Source organism: Gobio gobio (genome assembly GCF_949357685.1).
Source record: "Gobio gobio genome assembly, chromosome: 17".
Lineage (NCBI taxonomy): Eukaryota > Metazoa > Chordata > Actinopteri > Cypriniformes > Gobionidae > Gobio > Gobio gobio.
The window spans coordinates 44,391,131-44,409,184 of record NC_137110.1 but is presented as its reverse complement, the minus strand read 5'-3'; the positions used below and the strand labels follow the sequence as shown (position 1 = coordinate 44,409,184).

Genomic DNA, 18,054 nt, shown 5'->3' with positions numbered 1-18,054 from the left:
ATTATGTCTAATATTTTTTTTAGTAGTGATTTATTTATATACATTTTTATGTTTGATTTATTAAATTGATAACTGGTTCCTTCATTTTATTTTTAAGTGTTACTACTAGTCCTCCTCAACCATTAACGCTCGGGTTTATATTTTAAATATTCTTCTGTAGCAGCCTCAAGCCAGTGTGATATCAAAACATCTGAAAACTCTGAAATCCCTATGAACAAAAGGAATGTGAGAGGTATTTGCTCCAAGGCTGTTGAAAAAGTTGGAAAAAGTTGCTAGCCCCGTTTACATGCACACTTTTATGTCATTCGGATTGAACGATTCTGTGGACCGTTTACATGAGACGTTATCTAAACCGATCTGGTGTTGCTGTAAGAAACACCTCAGAAAAATATTTTTTTCTGTCAGGCACAGTTGAAGTAGAAAGTGCCTGGGACAAACGCAGTCAGATGAGACGGCGTAGCCAGGCTATGTCTGGGTCATTATTCCAACATTATCTTCATAACTTGTTAAAATTAACTTTCCTCTCGTCAACATTATAACCTACTGTGAGCACAGCGCGCACCTCCACCACTGCATATCACGTCACAGAAGGACATACACTTAAAGTAATCGGATCAAGTCGTTTACATGGTGGAATTTTTCGTTTGATCGGTTCATGGAAAGGTTTATCCCTACCCTCTCAAACCGATTACAATTTCATTCCGATTGAGGTGTTTATATGGAGCATTTTCATTCGGTTTGGACTTTTAAACCGATTACACTGCTCCATGTAAACGCACCTACTGTGTGCTCTATTGTGGAGTTATGATGTGTACGTCTTATGCGGCGTTTGTGTGTACTTTTGTGATGAGCATGATGTGTTTGTCGTGTTGAAGGTCACATCCAGTACATGTCCACCGTCATCAAAGACAGCAGGAAGCAGTTCAGGAAGAAATATGGAGTGCAGTTCCTGCTGGATACAGTTCGCCTTTACTATGGGTAAGACTACATCTCCCACAATCCCTCAGTCCTCTGCTGTGTCACTTTATGAGTGTTCTGCCTCTTTCTCCTTCCATCACTTCATCCAATCTCTCTTTCCCGTCTCCTTTCTAGTTCTGGAAGTAAAGATGCAGATCTGAGCGAGGACGACATCAAGACAATCAGAGCCTCTCTCTGTGGCCTTCTGAAGTATTACATCAGCAAGGGTACCACCCAAGATGAGATCCAAAGCATTCTGGGATACATCGCTGCTATTGGAGATGAGGAACAGGTGAGAAGAGGAAGATATTGGTGGAATTAGGATTAGTGTGTCCCAAATCATAGTATGCTGAAAATAGTACACTACTCTACTGTTCAAAAGTCTGTGGTTGGTAAGATTTTTTGAATGTTTTTGAAAGAAGGCAATCAAAAATACATTAAAACAGTAATATTGTGAAATATGTTCCAATTAAAAATGTTCTATGTGAATATATTGTACAATTAAATGTATTCCTGTGATCAATTCTAATATGCTGCTTTGCTACTCAAGAAATATTTCTTATTATTATTAATGTTGAAAACAGTTGTGCCAGTTCATATTTTTGTTAATATATATTTTCATGATTCTTTGATGAAGAGAAAGTTTTTAACATTAAAACGGTGTACTGGCTTATTTCATACTTAAAAGGAGTATACTTTATTATCACCACTGCAGTGCATTATTTACATACTACAAGTACGCAAAGTGTGCATTCCAAATTAAAGGTGCAATATGTAAAACATTTTCAGTAAAATATCCAAAAACCACTAGGCCAGTGTTATATATTTTGTTCAGTTGAGTACTTACAATATTCCAAATGTTTCCAACGATTTGTAAATTGTAAGAAAATTGCTATTTTAACCAAGAAACTGGGAGTCGCCTGTCAATGGCGTCATATCTGCGTTACCTTCGTTTTCCGATTTTATTTTGCAGAAACGCTTTACTCTCACTGCAGTGTGAACAAGTGTCATAGCAGCCGCCGAGTGAACGCACAGAGTAATGTCATAACATCATTTTCAACACACTCAGATGTATCTTATATGATAAACAGAGCTGCGTTACCTCATACTCATGACCAGAAAAGCGCAAGTGGCATAATAAGTCCTGTCGCCGACTGTGTCATAATAAAAGTCCCGCTGCTCGCGAGGTGTGTGTTGCGTTCATCTTATTAACAATCGCTCCAGCGGCCTTGCTCAGCTTCATAACACTCAGTCCTGCTCTGCTTCATACTACAGTAACGTTAATAATCGCATCCATGAACATGATTTCTGCTCGAAACATCCCAATTCTTTTCCACCGGCTGTGAGGTGAAGGCCACACGTCCCAAGATTCTGCGCTCAAACTTGGTGTCATCAAACTACGCCTTTGTTTTGAATAGGCGACCTCTAGCGGACAAAAAAGTTGCATAGTGCACCTTTAAGTTGTAAAAGACTTCAAAGCATTCTTAACTTGTTTTGGATTATTTTGACACTCAATTTCTTTTTCTTAAGAATTTATTTTAGCTTTACTATTTGAATAAAGAAGCTTTTAGTTATACACAATGTTTGACTGTTTGCCTGAGTGTTTGTGTGCACGTGTGCAGGAAAGAAGCACTCTCTTTTATTGTTATTGATCTGCCCTTTCTAATCAGTAGAGCAAACATCTTCTGTCTTTCCTCGATTTTAATTATTCCTAAACCTCAATGTACTTAACCACAAATTCGATTTACTCCCCCGCCAATTCATTTCATCGCTGTCTCTTCCGGTTTCTCCTGCTCTTATCACTTATTAGCAATAAGCATTAACTAAACATGAAGATGAAATCAATGCAGAATGTTGTGTCTGAGCGACTGTGCTGTGTTGTAGCTGTGTGGGGTCTTGGAGCTGCTGGTGACTCTGCTGCAGACCAGCGCAGCGCGGGACCAGCTCTTCCTGCTGCTGTTTGAACCGGGAGCGGCCGACTCCTGCTATGCCCTGCTGCTCAACAACAAACACTCCGACCGCCTCCGAGAGCTCGTCTTCAAGGTGCACTTAATACTCTGAGCGTTTTGGATGCAGCTTTTCTAAAGCAACTTTTGCTGGTGATACACGCACACATTATTATCAGAGGTGTTTGCTTGTTATTCTTGGGGTTAGAGATCTGCAAAAATGCTACAAATGAAGCCAAAAATCATACTGTTACATTTCTAAGCATTCAGACTTATAATATTAGCATTGCAGACAGTAAATCAGTCACACAAATCCCATAGACTTAGCCTGAAGAAGAGAGCTGAGCATATCTAAAGACCAGAATATCAGAACAGAGGGTAGTCCTTTTGAATTGGTCCGTTAATCAACCACCTACTAACCACCCAGAGCTCAGAGCAACTTAGCAACTGCATTGCAGTAGAATGTAAATTTGTAAAATTGTAGTAGCATAAAGAGCTTAATAGATCATTACATAAAGGGCCCTATTTTAACGATCTGAGCGCATGATCTGAAGCGCATGGTGCAGGTGCACTTAGGTGTGCTAGTTTCTACTTTTGCTAGTTTAACGACAGAAAAAAACAGTGGGTGCACCAGGCGCATGGTCCAAAAGGTTGTACCTAGTCTCTTAAAGGGATAGTTCACCCAAAAATGAAAATTAGCCCATGATTTACTCAGCCTCAAGTCATCCTAGATGTATATGACATTCTTCTTTCAGACAAATAAAATATCTGAGTTATTTAAAAAAAGTTCTGGCTGATCCAAGCATTATAATAGCAGTAATAGTTGCTCTCTTTTTGAAGTCCATAAAAAATGCATCTGTCCATCAAATAACATGCTCCACGCGGCTCCGGGGTGTTAAATAAGGCCTTCTGAAGCGAATCGATGCGTTTGTGTAAGAAAAATATCCATATTTAAAACTTTATAAAGTAAAGTTTCGGCCGACCGCCTTCCGTATTCAATTTATGGAAAAAGTGTTGAAAGTGCCTCTGCCGATCGAAAGACTGGCGCGACCAGGTACGCTCGTCACGTACGCATCTTGAGTTTCACTTTCAACATTCAACACTTTTCCATGGAAGGCAATCGGCTGGAACTTTACTTTATAAAGTTTCAAATATGGTAATTTTTCTTACACAAACGCCTCGATTTGCTTCAGAAGGCCTTAAGTTATTCGACGGACAGTTGCATTTTTTATGGACTTCAAAAACAGAGCAACTATTACTGCTATTATAATGCTTGGATTAGCCAGAACATTTTTAATATAACGGTCATATACACCTCGGATGACTTGAGGGTGAGTAAATCATGGGCTAATTTTCATTATTGGGTGAACTATCCCTTTAATGAGTCATGGGTGTGTTTAGGTGTAACGTGCGATTAAACTAATCAGAGTCTCATCTCCCATTCCCTTTAAAAGCCAGTTGTGCTTGCACCAAGGCGGAATTTGTGAGTGGAAAGACTGAATGGTTCTCCAGAGAGGAATCAGTGGCACAGTCGTTTTCAGTTGCCTCAAAATAGCAACGTGCCAACAATGAGCCTGAACACACCTCGTTTTCAGACCGGCACGCCCATGGGCAAACAGATGCATTTGTTATTTAAACAATGTGGCGCTGGGGTTGCGCCTGGTGTATGATAGGGCCCATTGTCGGCATGATACAGAAGTTGCGATTAGTCTTTTCTTCTCTATTGTGACATACATCTGAGTGAAACAGCTTCTTCAACAAGAAAAAATCTAAGGCGGGACTTGATTTTGCCCATTGGCAATTGATTGGATAGTTGTAGTTTGCTATTGGTGGATATCATGTTAATGACAGTTTGCAGTTTTATGAAGTTTGATTTTGATTAAAGATCATGAGGGCACATGAATTAAAAAAAAATAATGATGTGCATGCAGGGCTTGACATTAACTTTTTTGCTCACCAGTCACTGTGGCTAGTGGGTTTCCAAAGTTACTAGCCATTTTGTTGTTGGGAAATTTGTTGTTGGCTATATGTAAATGACCACTGTACTCACCCAAATCAAATCTACATGAAATGTATACCATGACAGGTCATCAAATAGGCCTATTTAGCTCTGATAAGCTTGTGAAGCTCCTTATTCTAGACAGATAAACACTAACAGTTGCTGAAAAAAAAGAGATTTTTTGGTGTAAATATAATTTATTCTCTGGCAATATTCAGTTGTTCTATCAGCTATAACATATTTAAATCGAACATATTTTGTGTATGAGCCCATTCAGTAGCCTAGTGAAATACACATCCATATTTTCATATGATTTGACAGTTTATTTGATTAAATATCAAAAATCTAAAAGGTGTGCATCATACCTGACACCCAGATGAACACTTTACAGTTAGGTTTATGACTGTAAGTCATTCTCTTCAAATGCTATTGAAGTTAGAAACGTGTATACCATCATATATTCATATTTGAATGCTCAACAACTATAAATATGCTTTATATGATGCGTAATGCATTATATAATATTTGAGAATGAAGTAAATTACATTAAATTAAAATGTTATTATATTAAAATATAATAATACATCAAATAGATGATGTATTATTATGTATATTGTATATGTATATATGTATTGTATATGTATATATGTATTATTATGACATTTAAACGGCTGCTTTAGTTTAAACTGTGTGTGTGTGTGTGTGTGTGTGTGTGTGTGTGTGTGTGTGTGTGTGTGTGTTTCTGCAGTTGTTTGAGCGGATGCTGAAGTGTGATCGTGTGTATGAGAAGAGCAAACAGAGGTTACGCTTGAGGGAAGTGGGATACTCTGGCCTCAGTCTGCTGTTCTCTGAGCTGCACCTCACCTCCACCCTCATCAAGTGCCTCCTTCACCAAGTGCTGTCTACTGGTCAGTCTGATTAACACTCTAATCCACCCTCCACCTGACTCCGCACATACTCTGATACTCGGATATTAAGCAGACAATCTACAGAAAACTCTTACTTGACATGTAGTTGCAGTTACTTATAGTTAGAATAATGAACATATTTTTAAAGCAAATGCATAATGTATGTTGAATATAAAATATATAATATAATAAAAATAGTATTTTTTGTTATATAACGATATTAATTATATACGTTTATGAATTACACATTTATATGAATTTGATATATAGTATATAGTATGTGCTGGAGACATTACAGAGGGCTCGTCAATACAAGATCTTGACCAAAAATTGATGCACCTCTTGATGCCTTGTATTGGCAATGCAAGAGTCCAGCACTCTGTAAAGTCTCCTCCAGCACATCCCAAAGACTCTCAATGAATTTAAGGTCCGGACTCAATTCATGTGTGGAAATGATTCTTCATTCGAGTCTGATGAATCTTGACATTGTCATCATGGAATATGGCCATGATGTGTCTTTCTACAAGGTTGTTTAAGAAATAAAAAGCTACACACTCTATCATTTAGGCTTAGAAGAACTGTATACCTTTATAACAAATAACATGCTAGAAACATCATAATCACTGCAATAATGATCCAATCATAGACTGTTAAGCATTTGCCTATTTAAATCCAAACAGCTCCTTTTTTTTTGGTCGGGCAGTGTAGTTTATATAGAGAAATGTATTGATTTATTGGCCACACTTAATTGTGATAATGTTTTTCTTTTTGTCCTCTAGATGCTGTGGTGAACTATAAAGATCTGATGGCTGTGATTCAGCTAACCCATAAAGCTGGACCCAGTGTTCGCCTGACCGTATGCAAGAGGGTTAGAGCACTTTCTCCATTTCTCACATGTACATTTCACTGTTATTATTGTTATGAAAAAAAAAAATGTTTTCAATTGAGCAGTCCCCCCCCCCCCCCAAAAATTGATTATTTTCCATATAAAAGGACAAAATACCCTATAGAAGTACCAAAAATAATAATAAATGAAAATCAATGATACATGAGCTATGTATTAAGGATTTTAAAGCTAAATGATTGCTTTGTGTGAAGAAACAACTTAAACTAACATAAAAGCATGAATTTGCAAAAGAACGAAACTAAACTGCAACTCTAATGTACACTAAATGAAATCAAATAAAGGAGAAAAAGACTTATTTATAATGTTTTCAACTTGTTTTTCTTTTTCCCGCAGCTGTATGCGCTGTTGCAGTCTCAGCAGGATGCAGCGCTGCAGATCTCAAGGCAGATGTGCTGGCAGGGCACTCTAATGCGCTTGCTCGTCCGGAGCCCCGGGAGCGACGGAGGTTCCGGTTCGGGCCGTGGTGACGCGGCCAGCCTGGGGAGTTTTGAGCTGAGTCGCAGCAGCGGAGGAAACCGCCTGGAGCCTCCTCTGGAGCGCAAGGCTCTCGGAGACAGCGTGGGGAGGCTGAACGAAGAGCGAGACAGCGTCTCAGACAGCAGATCTATAGACAGCCTGGACAACGGTGACCTCATGTCTCTCTCCGACACACCAGTGGACGCGCCGACACCCAAAGCCTGGGGTGGGAAAGCAGGGGTCTTGAGTTTGGACCTTTCCCATGTGCATCTGTTTGATCACGGGGACAGCGGCAGTCAGACTCCTGGTAGCATGCCAAGCACGCCGTCTCCTCTAGAGAATGCTAAGCCTTTTCTCGGAACTTCCTCTCTGAATGATGACAACTTCCTGTTCAGTGACAATGTGTCCCTGGGAGAGTCTTTTAACAGTGAGGTGAGTCTATAGATCTGATGTGTATTTTTGAGTGCACAAGTAGAGCAGGAAGTGACATTTATCACTTCCTCGAATGAATAGTGCTGTCATTTTTCAAGTTCTCAACAAGAAGTACCTGATGATAAGTATTATAATGAAGGTGTCAAGTGATTCTAAAACTAAAATTATAAATTAGTGACATTGAAAGCCATTGTAAAATCTGAATTAATGTACCAAGTTGTTACAGGGTAATTAACTAATTTACTTAGTGGAATGGTTGTGTACTCCAGTGATTTAATATTAATACATTTACATTTTTACTAAATATTGTTGTCTTTTATCATAGTGCAATATACCTGTGGTAAAATCACTATAACGCATTACATTGCAAACAACAATTGTAATTTACACTACTGTTCATAATTCATATTTTTATTGAGCAAGGACTCATTAAGTTGATCAAAGTGACAGTAAAGGCGTTTATAATGTTACAAAAGATTATTAAATAAATGCAGTTTTTCATGAACTTTCCATTCATCAAAGAATCCTGAAAAAAAGTTCCATGGTTTAAACAAAAATATTAATTTCATCATTGATAATTATTTTACAATATTACTGTTTTTACTGTATTTTAATTCAAATAATCAGATTCACATTTAAATATACTTTAAATATAATTGTAGTAAAGGGAAGGACTTAGTAGGATTTAGTTAACACTTTATGAACAATAAAAAAAACTTAAAAAAATGTGTAATTAAATTATATAAAAAAAATACCTTTATTAGTCAGAGCCAATGTCTTTTCATTGATTGATTGATTGATTTGCCGCCCAGCGTACGGAGGAGGAGTTGGCTCGTCTGCTGTTGGAGATCGTGCTGTGTGTCATGTGGAGAGGTGTGGAGGGGTCAGACGACACTGCCTGGCTAGAGAGGGGTCAGGTGTTCTCCGCCCTCACCAAACTGGGCACTGCCAATGAGCTGCTGCTGCCCGTCGACCACATCAAACTCAGGTGAGACTACAGTTCAAATTAGTTCCCTTGAAACTGCAGCTAAATACTAATGATGCACAAAAATTAATGAAACATTTAAAAAATGTAAGTTTTTATTTAAAGTTTTTAATTAACAAAAACACACACACATACAAAAAAAAGTTTTATGTTTCATATTCAATAATCAATCAATTAATTAATTAAATGTATTTAATAATCAAAATTTAAAACATTTAAATTCCACATATGGCAGTTTTTAAATCAACTTTTTAATGATAATAATAAATATAATTATGTCTTCCCCAATTCGTTGTTGAAATATAAACATTTAAATGGTGGCTATAATAACTTGTTTTCATGACAGATTTATTAAAACACAATAATAATATTGTGCATATATCGCTAAATGCTCTTCTCTAGAGGTTTTTTCTAGCTGACTAATGCGTTTATGGACATTTGAATGGCTTTCCTGAGGTAAATGTAACGTTACATAATATTGTTTACAAGCTGTTTTATTGACGTCTTTCTCCGGTTAAAACACTGACTACATTACACACTGTCACTGTCATGTGACCACTGTCACAGTGATTACATGTGACCATTATATTTTATTTAGGTTGTACTGTTCATTCATGTCTATTTCGTGCTATAAAATAGTAGTGCAAGAGAAGAGGAAGAGATGATCAGTTCACATGCCGCTTGCGATCTGTCACGACACAAAACCACATTTATTGTTTAAATTTCACATTTTATTGTTAAAACTTGAAAGCTGAGACTTTGTTTCATATCAAAAGTAATAAAGTACAAAGCTTATTACGATTATTGTGTAGTAATAATGTTTAGTGAGGTTTTGTTCATGCATCAACTGAAAATAGCATAATCTGAAAGCATTTATATTGTCTACACAGCTGACATGTTTACCTGTTGTATTATATCCACATTGTGTGGACGAAATACACACAGACACAGTCAAAACGCACCATCGGAGAAGCGTATCACAATTTTGGTCAATGATTTCGACCCTCAAAATGTCTACTAAATATAATAAGTTTCTCGATCTGAACAACTAGTGATAATACGTTTGCCAACATCTTTTTCTCCAGTCTGATGGAGAGGATGTTGGAATGGGCCGTAACGGACAACCGAGAGGCGACGACGGTCACGCTGCCGCAGCACACAGAGAATGCAGTGCGTCTGCTGCACGTGGTGCAGGACTTCCTGCAGGCTGAGGGTCTGGTCAATCCCGCCCTATGGACTGAGAAGGTTCTGGAGGAGACAGTGACTCTGATGGACGGGCTGATGGTGTGGTATGCCTCAGGGACGCAGTGGCTCCAGCTGTCTCAGGTGGGGCTACGGCTGCTGCTCGGGTTCATGGCTCAAGAAGATCCGCAGGTGAGAGCTCATAAGCCTATTACCTGTGGTCAAAACTTTGCTGAAAAGACCCTGTTGCACACAATCTTCAGTTACACTTTATTTTGATGGTCCACTTTAGACGTTCTACTAACTGTAAGTAACTTTGCAACTGTATGTCAACTAACTCTCATCAGAGTATTAGTAGACTATTATGTTAAGTTTAGGGTTAGTGGAATAAGTTAACATGTAGTTGCAAAGTTACTTAGAGTTAGTAGAATGTCTGAAGTGGATCATCGAAATAAAGTGTTATCCAATCTTCTTTATTTCCAATCTAGTTCATTGATTTTTAACTTGTAAAAGCTCTTCTAGGTGCATTTTTTTTTGGTGGGGGAAAATCGTGTTAAAATGTGAGTATCAAATATGATACATCAGGCTTTTGAGGAACATTTACTTGTATTAATTTCTCAATCATCGTTGTATTGCATTGCCTTACCATATTTTCCGGACTATAAGTCGCACTTTTTTTCATAGTTTGGCTGGTCCTGCGACTTGTATTCAGGTGCGACTTATATATCAAAATTAATTCATACTGATGGACAAGAATAAACATTTAGCTACGTCTACAGCCGCGAGAGGGCGCTCTATGCTGCTCCTGTAGCCTACCCCTGAAAAAATCAACTGAAAACTGAAAAAAATGTTAACTGAAATATTAACTTAAAGACAACTGAGAAAGACTGAACACAAACAAAATGCCCCCAAAAAAGAAAATCCTATTCTGCAAATTACAAACTGCAGGTAGTAAAATATGCAGCCGAAAACTGTAATCGAACAGCAGAAAGAAAGTTTGGAGTGAGTGAGAAACTTGTGAGGGACTGGCGAAAAGCAGAGGTTACTTTAACTGTAATGAAGAAAACAAAGAAAGCTAATCACTGACTGAAAGCGAGATGACCAGAGCTGGGTCCACAGATGGGTGCTTGAACAACGATCTGCTGGGAGAGGCTCAGCTGCGCGAGACAAACGCTGTCGGATATTTCGGATATTTCAGTATCAAAATTTCAAATACTGTTGGATATTTCAGTATCAAAATGTCAAATGAAAAATCGATATGAAAAATCTATATTTTTTAGTTTATTATTTCAGATGCCTTTTTAAAAGACTACAATTGAAACATGTATATATTAAATATAAAATTCAACCCGCGCGCGCGGCTCCCGCTCTCCATACGCACTGCTTCTGCCCTGCCAACGCACTGCTTGCGCTTGCAGTGTGAAGCTGACATTCTAGTCATTCTATTCTATACTCCGGAGGGACTTGTAGTCTGGAAAATACGGTATATGTTTTTTCTCCCACAGTAAAAACTACAGAGCTTTGATCATACAACTAAGCATTTAAACATCATCATACTACTAAGCATTTAAACATCATCATACTAAGACATATAATTGGTATATAGAGTGACAACTGGAATTTATATGCATTTTATGTAAATTGTCTGCTGTACTGTTATAAAGATATCTTTAATTTACATTACAATCAGAGCATGACATTAACTTTTTTGCTCATCAGTCACTGTGGCTAGTGGTTTGCCAAAGTTACTAGCCACCCAGCATTTTCACTGGCCTCAGTTTTGACATTGATGCCATGGGGAAAACTGCCATATAGATATTTTTTATATTATCTCATAATTTGGCAGCAGGTACTTTAGGCTGCTGTCACTTTAAAGGTGAACTATGTAGGATTTTTGCAGTAAAATATCCAGAAACCACTAGGCCAGTGTTATATATTTTGTTCAGTTGAGTACTTAGAATATCCCAAATGTTTTAAACTATTTGTAAATCGTGAGAAAATTGCTATTTTAACCGAGGAACCGGGACGTGTGAGCTATGCGTGTGAGGGAGTCGCCTGTCGATTGCGTCATATCTGTGTCACCCTCGGTTTCCGGTTTTATTCAGTGAAACACTTTACTCTCACTGCATTGTGAACAAGTGTCATAGCAGCCGCCGAGCGAACGTCATAACTTCCTTTTCAACACACTCAGATATATCTAATACGATAAACAGAGTTGGGTTACCTCAGACTCATGACTGGAAAAGAGGAAGTAGCGCCGGCAACCGTGTCATAATAAAAGTCCCGCCAGCGACTATGCCATAATAACAGTCCCGCTCTTCAATCGCTCCTGCGGCCTTGCTCAGCTCCACAACACTCGGTCCTGCTCTGCTTCAGACTACAGTAATGTGAATAATCGTATCCATGAACATGATTTCTGCCCGAGTCCTATCCTGACTGTTTTCCACCGGCTGTGAGGTGAAGACCACATGTCCCGAGATTCTGCGCTCAAACGTGCCGTCATCAAACTACGCCTTTGTTTTGAACAGGCGACCTCTAGTGGACGGAAAAGTTACATAGTGTAGCTTTAAGACCTGGCGCACAGATCCATTATACTGCTACACATACAATATACTATACTGCTTCTTTCTCAACTGTTTATGTTCACTCAAAACATAACTAACTTAGTGTGACTACGTGAAGACTGGCATTTTGACATTATTTTGTGTGGATTTGACTGTTTAAGCACAATAAACAGCGAAAAAGAACTCAGTTTAGTACTGAGAGGTGGCTTTATGTGCGCTCACTTTGGGTGTGATTGTGTAAAAATATGCCCAATACGCGCAATCCCGCACCGAAATTCAAGACCTGTAATACCAACAAAGACGTGTATTCATCCGGAGCAAATTAAACGAGTGAGGGGAGGCGGGTGTGTGTGTGTGTGTGTGTGTGTGTGTGTCAACTCACTGTCGGAGAGATGATAGAGCAAAAAAGCGCAGCTTGTATCGTGTATTTATTCTGTGAAAAATTTGTATTGGAAGCATTTCGGATATTTCAGTATCAAAATATCAAATGAAAAATCGATATGAAAAATCTATATTTTTTTGTTTATTATTTCAGATGGCTTTTTAAAAGACTACAATTGAAACATGTATATATTATATATAAAATTCAACCCGCCAAAGTGGATAATAGGAGTGACTGTGTTACACGCCACTGCTGAAATACAACCGCATTTGGCAGGTTGGCTGGTGTTAATATCAAGACCTGATTACGAGCTATCAGAATTTCATCTTTTGGCCATATAAATAACAACATCTGCACCAAATTGCATACTTTTGCTCAGTTTGGGCCTTCCCTCCTTGATTGTGAGCTCCATATTCTCTCTAAAAGCCTGATGTATCAAATAATAATATCTAAACACATATACAAACTTTTATCAGTAGTATTGGTATTAGTACTCATAAACATGCTCCAATACCAATATCTGATACTAAAAAAAACGTATTCACACGGTTTGTTCTTCATTTCCGGCAGGTGTGTGCCATGGCTACGGCCAAACTGAATGGCATCTTGCAAACGAAGACGGTGGACTCTCAGGACGAGGCTTGTTATCTTCTGGGCCGCGTGGAGGGAATCCTCAGGCGCTCCGTGAACGAGGAACGCACGGAGGAGACCTACTCGTTTTTAGTGCCTCTTCTCCGTACCCTCCTGTCTAAAGTCCACAAACTCCTGTACATGGAGCTGCACCTCCCTACCCTCCCCGACACCAACGGAAGTCCGTCTTTCTTTGAGGATTTCCAGCTGTACATCAGCTCCCCGGAGTGGAGGGTCTATTTGGATAAATATGTGAGAGTTGTATTATAACAGTAATTGCGGTTAATTGTAATTTCATGCTGGTCCAGCTCTCATACTCATTTTCTATTTCAAGTACTATGCTCTTCTGGTTTGTAAATCTAAATTTAGTTTTTCTTTTTCGTCAGATTATCCCCTACATGAAGCAATATGAGATCGAGACGTTCAGTCAGGGTCATGAGAACATGGCCCTTTTTTGGAAGGACTGTTATGAGGCGTTCATGCTCAATTTGCACCGCAGGGACAGAGAGAGAGGAGAGAGCAAGATACGCTTTCAGGTACCAAAACATCTAAACACACACACACACACACACATACAAACAAACGTTTTTTTCATACATTTACATTCTTACTGAATTTGCTAGGAAATGCTATTATTTTGAACTTCCTTTTTAGCAAAGAAATCTTAAAAGATTTTCCACAAAAAAAAGCAACTGATAATAATAAGAAATATTTCTTGAGCAGCAAATCAGTATATTAGAATGATTTCTGTAGGATCATGTGACACTGAAGACTGGAGTAATGATGCTGAAAATTCTGCTTTGCATCACAGGAATCAATTACATTTTAAAATATATTGAAATAGAACACAGTTATTTTAAATTGTAATAATAATTCACACTATTACTGTTTTTACTGTATTTTTGATTAAATAAATGCAGCTTTGGTGAGCAGAAGAGACTTCTTTTGTCTTAAATCGCACCAACCCCAAATGTTTGAAAGGCAGCAAATAGAATTTCCCTTCAAATTGAGTGCAGATTTTAACGGGTATCAGACGTTCACAAACATTTTCATCATCCTCCAAAATCTTCAGGAGCAGTTTGTGGAACCGTTCAGTCGTCGTGGCCGTCAGGAGAACCTGAGGTACAACAGCATGCTGAAACAAATCCACACGCAAAACAGCGCCATCCTCAGGCAGTGGAGGGCAGCGCGCAGAGGACTCTTCTGTGAAAGAGGACCCTGGGTGGACAAGTGAGTGTTGTTTCTGTGTATAGTTGTCGCAGAGATAAGGAGTGGAAGTTGTGTTTGTGCAGATAGATGTGTATAAGTTTAAAGACTAATGAAATGTGGTTTTCCCAGGATGTAAAAGACTAAAAGCTACACAGAGAAAAAGGGTGTCAAAATTGTACCTTTAAGGGTACAACAGCTTGTCGCTGGGGCAGTACCCTTAAAAGGACATATTTGTACCTGTTTTACTCCTAAAATGTGCATATTAGTACCTTAGAGTACAAATACGTACCTTAAGGTCCTACTATGAACCTTTTTGTGGTAAAAAAAAAAGGTACAAATGTGTCTACCCCAGCGACAAGCTGTTGTACCCCTAAAGGTACAATTTTGACACCCTTTTTCTCTGTGTGTATTGGCTATTTTAAAAGCAGCTGTTTGTGTTTGACAGGCAGCAGAAGGACACACACTGGAAGCTCTCTAGCGCTGAGAACTACTCCCGTATGCGACTCAAACTGGTGCGAAATTACAACTTTGACCCCCACAAGGAAGCCAGTGCCTTGAGAGACAACCTGGGTAAGATACACACATATAAAGACATTTTTATGAATCTTGTGACTGGCATTTGGGTAAATAACTGGTTTTGTGTGTGTTACCTCAGGTGTGCAGCACAAGCAGGTAAACGCTGAGTCACTGTTGTTAGAGGCGGTGAAGCAGGTGAAGGTCAGTGATCTGGAGGATGACATCCTGGAACTCCTGGAGGAGGATCCTGCATCGGCCAATCAGTGAGTCTCAGTTTAGACGGACAGGAGCAAAAGCCAATTACTGGAGCTCAATACAGAAACACACTTTTACTCAATAATTGGAGATTGACAGACAAAAATAAATGTGCAATCTCATGGAAACTCCTTGAATAATTTTATTTAATCTGTAAAGGAGTTGACTTTTGCTAAAAAAAATATAATTGATACAATTATTTTTGCTCTTTGCATATACACCGATCAGGCATAACATTAAGACCAACTTCCTTATATTGTGTTGGCTCCCCTTTTCGCTGCCAAAACAGCCCAGACCCGTCGTGCATCAATGAGCCTTGGCCGCCCATGACCCTGTTGCCGGTTCACCACTGTTCCTTCCTTGGACCACTTTTGGTAGATACTGGCCACAGCAGACCGGGAACACCCCACAAGAGCTGCAGTTTTGGAGATGCTCATCGCAATTTGGCCCTTGTTAAACTCGCTCAAATCCTTACGCTTGCCCATTTTTCCTGCTTCTAACACATCAGCTTTTTTATCTTTCTTCCTAATATATCCAACCACTAAGGGTGCTTTCACACTTGGTTCGATTGCCTGGACCGAACCTGGTTTCGATTGCTTCCCCCTCCCCCTGCCCCCGCTGGACTGTGTTCATATTATATTATTTGGGTCCGAACCGTGGTGCGTTTGCGTCATCAAAGCAGCAGCTGTTTACGCCGTTGCTTGGTAACGACGGCGAGCGAGAAGGTAGAAAAATGCATAGCGTTGCTCACCACACTTGTATATTTTTGTTTTTGAGCTGTTGGTTTTGTTACCAAAACTTCAGGACGTAATGGCACTTGCACCTACCTGCCGCGAATGTACTGCAAATGCTCTAAAGAACGCTGAAGGCGAGCAGAAATGAGATTTACAGCTCTCTGCTTGCAGTACATCAATCACGCTCGCCAGGAAAATGAGTGAAACACATTTGTATCAAATCTTAAGTCAGCGGTTCACTTCCGTGATTTAGTACAATGCGTTCACATCAGTAGTGAACCGCACCAGAGTTCACATGAACGGACCCAATTCCAACTTTTTAAGCGGACTCTGGTACGGTTCGTGGGTGCGCAACCGAGTTCGGAAGAAGGCGTTCACATCATCCAAACGAACCGAACTCTGACGTCAATCGAACCCGAGTGCGCACCAAAAGTGCTAGTGTGAAAGCGCCCTAACATGTGATGAGATAATGTGTAAGAGATAATCAGTGTTATTCACTTCATCTGTCAGTGGTCATAATGTTACTCCTGATCGGTGTAAATGCCTTTTTGCTGTTTAAACAACTTAGTCTGTTTACACTTTGACATTTAACATGTTAAGGTGGTTCATCACTTTTTGAAAGAAGTCTCTTATACTTCACAAGGCTGCATTAATTTGAAAAACAAACAAAAACATTATTAATGGTCTAAAAAGCTGAAATTATTTGAATAAAAATGTTTTTACTGTCACTTTTTTATCAATTTATTGTACGTTTGTGGAATAAAACTTAATTTATTTATAAAATTGATGTGTATGTCAACACGCTCGCTGTTATTCTCTAAGGGCTGATTCAGAAGAGGCTGGTCAAAGGGAGAAGTTGGTGATCTCAGAGGACTGTGAGCTGGTCACAGTGGTTGACGTCTATCCGGGTCGTCTTGAGCTTACCACACAACACATTTACTTTTACGACAGCAGCGCAGAGAAAGAGGAAGGTGAGGAGAAATTGGGAAAGTGCTGTGTGAAGATCAAAGGTCATGTATGTGAGGAAAGAGATGATATTGATGTTCTCCATTTTCAGGTGTAGGTCAAGACTTTAAATGGCCTCTGTCTCAGATCAGAGAGATCCACCTGCGCAGATACAACCTCCGACGCTCGGCATTAGAGATCTTTCTTATCGACCAGACCAACTACTTCCTGAACTTCAAGAAAGAGGTCAGAAATGTTTCAAGTCATCATGAAAAGGAAGTTGCGATAATCTTTTCTTCCCTATTGTGATATATATCCAAGTGAAAAAATGTAGGGCCCTATTTTAACGATCTAAGCACATGGTCTAAAGTGCAGGTAATTTTTATTTTTTTTTATATTAAAAAATGTTTGTGTGTTGCTGCACGTACCTGTGTGTGTAATATACAAAGTGCACACGCGTTGTGGACCCTCCTATAGGCGCATATTACTAATATGCCCTTTAAAAAACTAAAAATATTGCCTCAAAATATCAACGGGCCAACAATGCGCCTGAACACACCTCATTTTCAGACCAGCACGCCCATGGGCGCACAAATAGGCGCAAATAACAAAAACAAAAACAAAAACACACTTGTGTCGCCGCATTGTGCTGGGTGTATGATAGAGCACGTAGGGTAGGACTTGATGTTGTCCATGGAGAATTGATTGGATGGTTGTGGTTTGCTATTGGTTGATCTCATGTCATGTGAGTGACAGATTGTCCCGCCCTCGCTCCAGTAAACACATCATCAGAGAAGAGATGTCACTGCAAGAGGGAGGGGAAGTTATTTTTGATTCAAGATTACAAGGTCACATGAAAAAAAAAAAAAAAAAAAAAAAAGATATGCATAATTAAATCATTTATAATTAACACTGCAATATTCCATAAAACAAGAACTGCAGGGCTCCAGACTAACTTTTTTCACTAGGAGCACAGTGGCCCCCAACTGAAAATTGTAGGGGCACAACCAGAACATTTAGGGGCGCACACCGTAAATCAACATGCTA

General features: G+C 39.1%; 1 protein-coding gene across 7 annotated transcripts in view; it reads left to right on the top strand.

Annotated features, from left to right (window-relative positions):
- nbeal1 (neurobeachin-like 1) overlaps positions 1 to 18,054 on the top strand; it is an 89,466-nt gene that overhangs the window by 55,061 nt on the left and 16,351 nt on the right. For all 7 annotated transcript variants that reach the window (XM_079841109.1, XM_079841108.1, XM_079841107.1 and 4 more), the window contains 15 exons: positions 876 to 978; positions 1,093 to 1,249; positions 2,842 to 3,000; positions 5,651 to 5,810; positions 6,590 to 6,678; positions 7,051 to 7,605; positions 8,418 to 8,593; positions 9,676 to 9,964; positions 13,289 to 13,600; positions 13,735 to 13,884; positions 14,421 to 14,578; positions 15,003 to 15,127; positions 15,213 to 15,336; positions 16,885 to 17,033; positions 17,120 to 17,253. In XM_079841109.1, the coding sequence (XP_079697235.1) occupies positions 876 to 978; positions 1,093 to 1,249; positions 2,842 to 3,000; positions 5,651 to 5,810; positions 6,590 to 6,678; positions 7,051 to 7,605; positions 8,418 to 8,593; positions 9,676 to 9,964; positions 13,289 to 13,600; positions 13,735 to 13,884; positions 14,421 to 14,578; positions 15,003 to 15,127; positions 15,213 to 15,336; positions 16,885 to 17,033; positions 17,120 to 17,253 (2,840 nt within the window). The remainder of the gene's footprint in view (positions 1 to 875; positions 979 to 1,092; positions 1,250 to 2,841; positions 3,001 to 5,650; positions 5,811 to 6,589; positions 6,679 to 7,050; positions 7,606 to 8,417; positions 8,594 to 9,675; positions 9,965 to 13,288; positions 13,601 to 13,734; positions 13,885 to 14,420; positions 14,579 to 15,002; positions 15,128 to 15,212; positions 15,337 to 16,884; positions 17,034 to 17,119; positions 17,254 to 18,054) is intronic.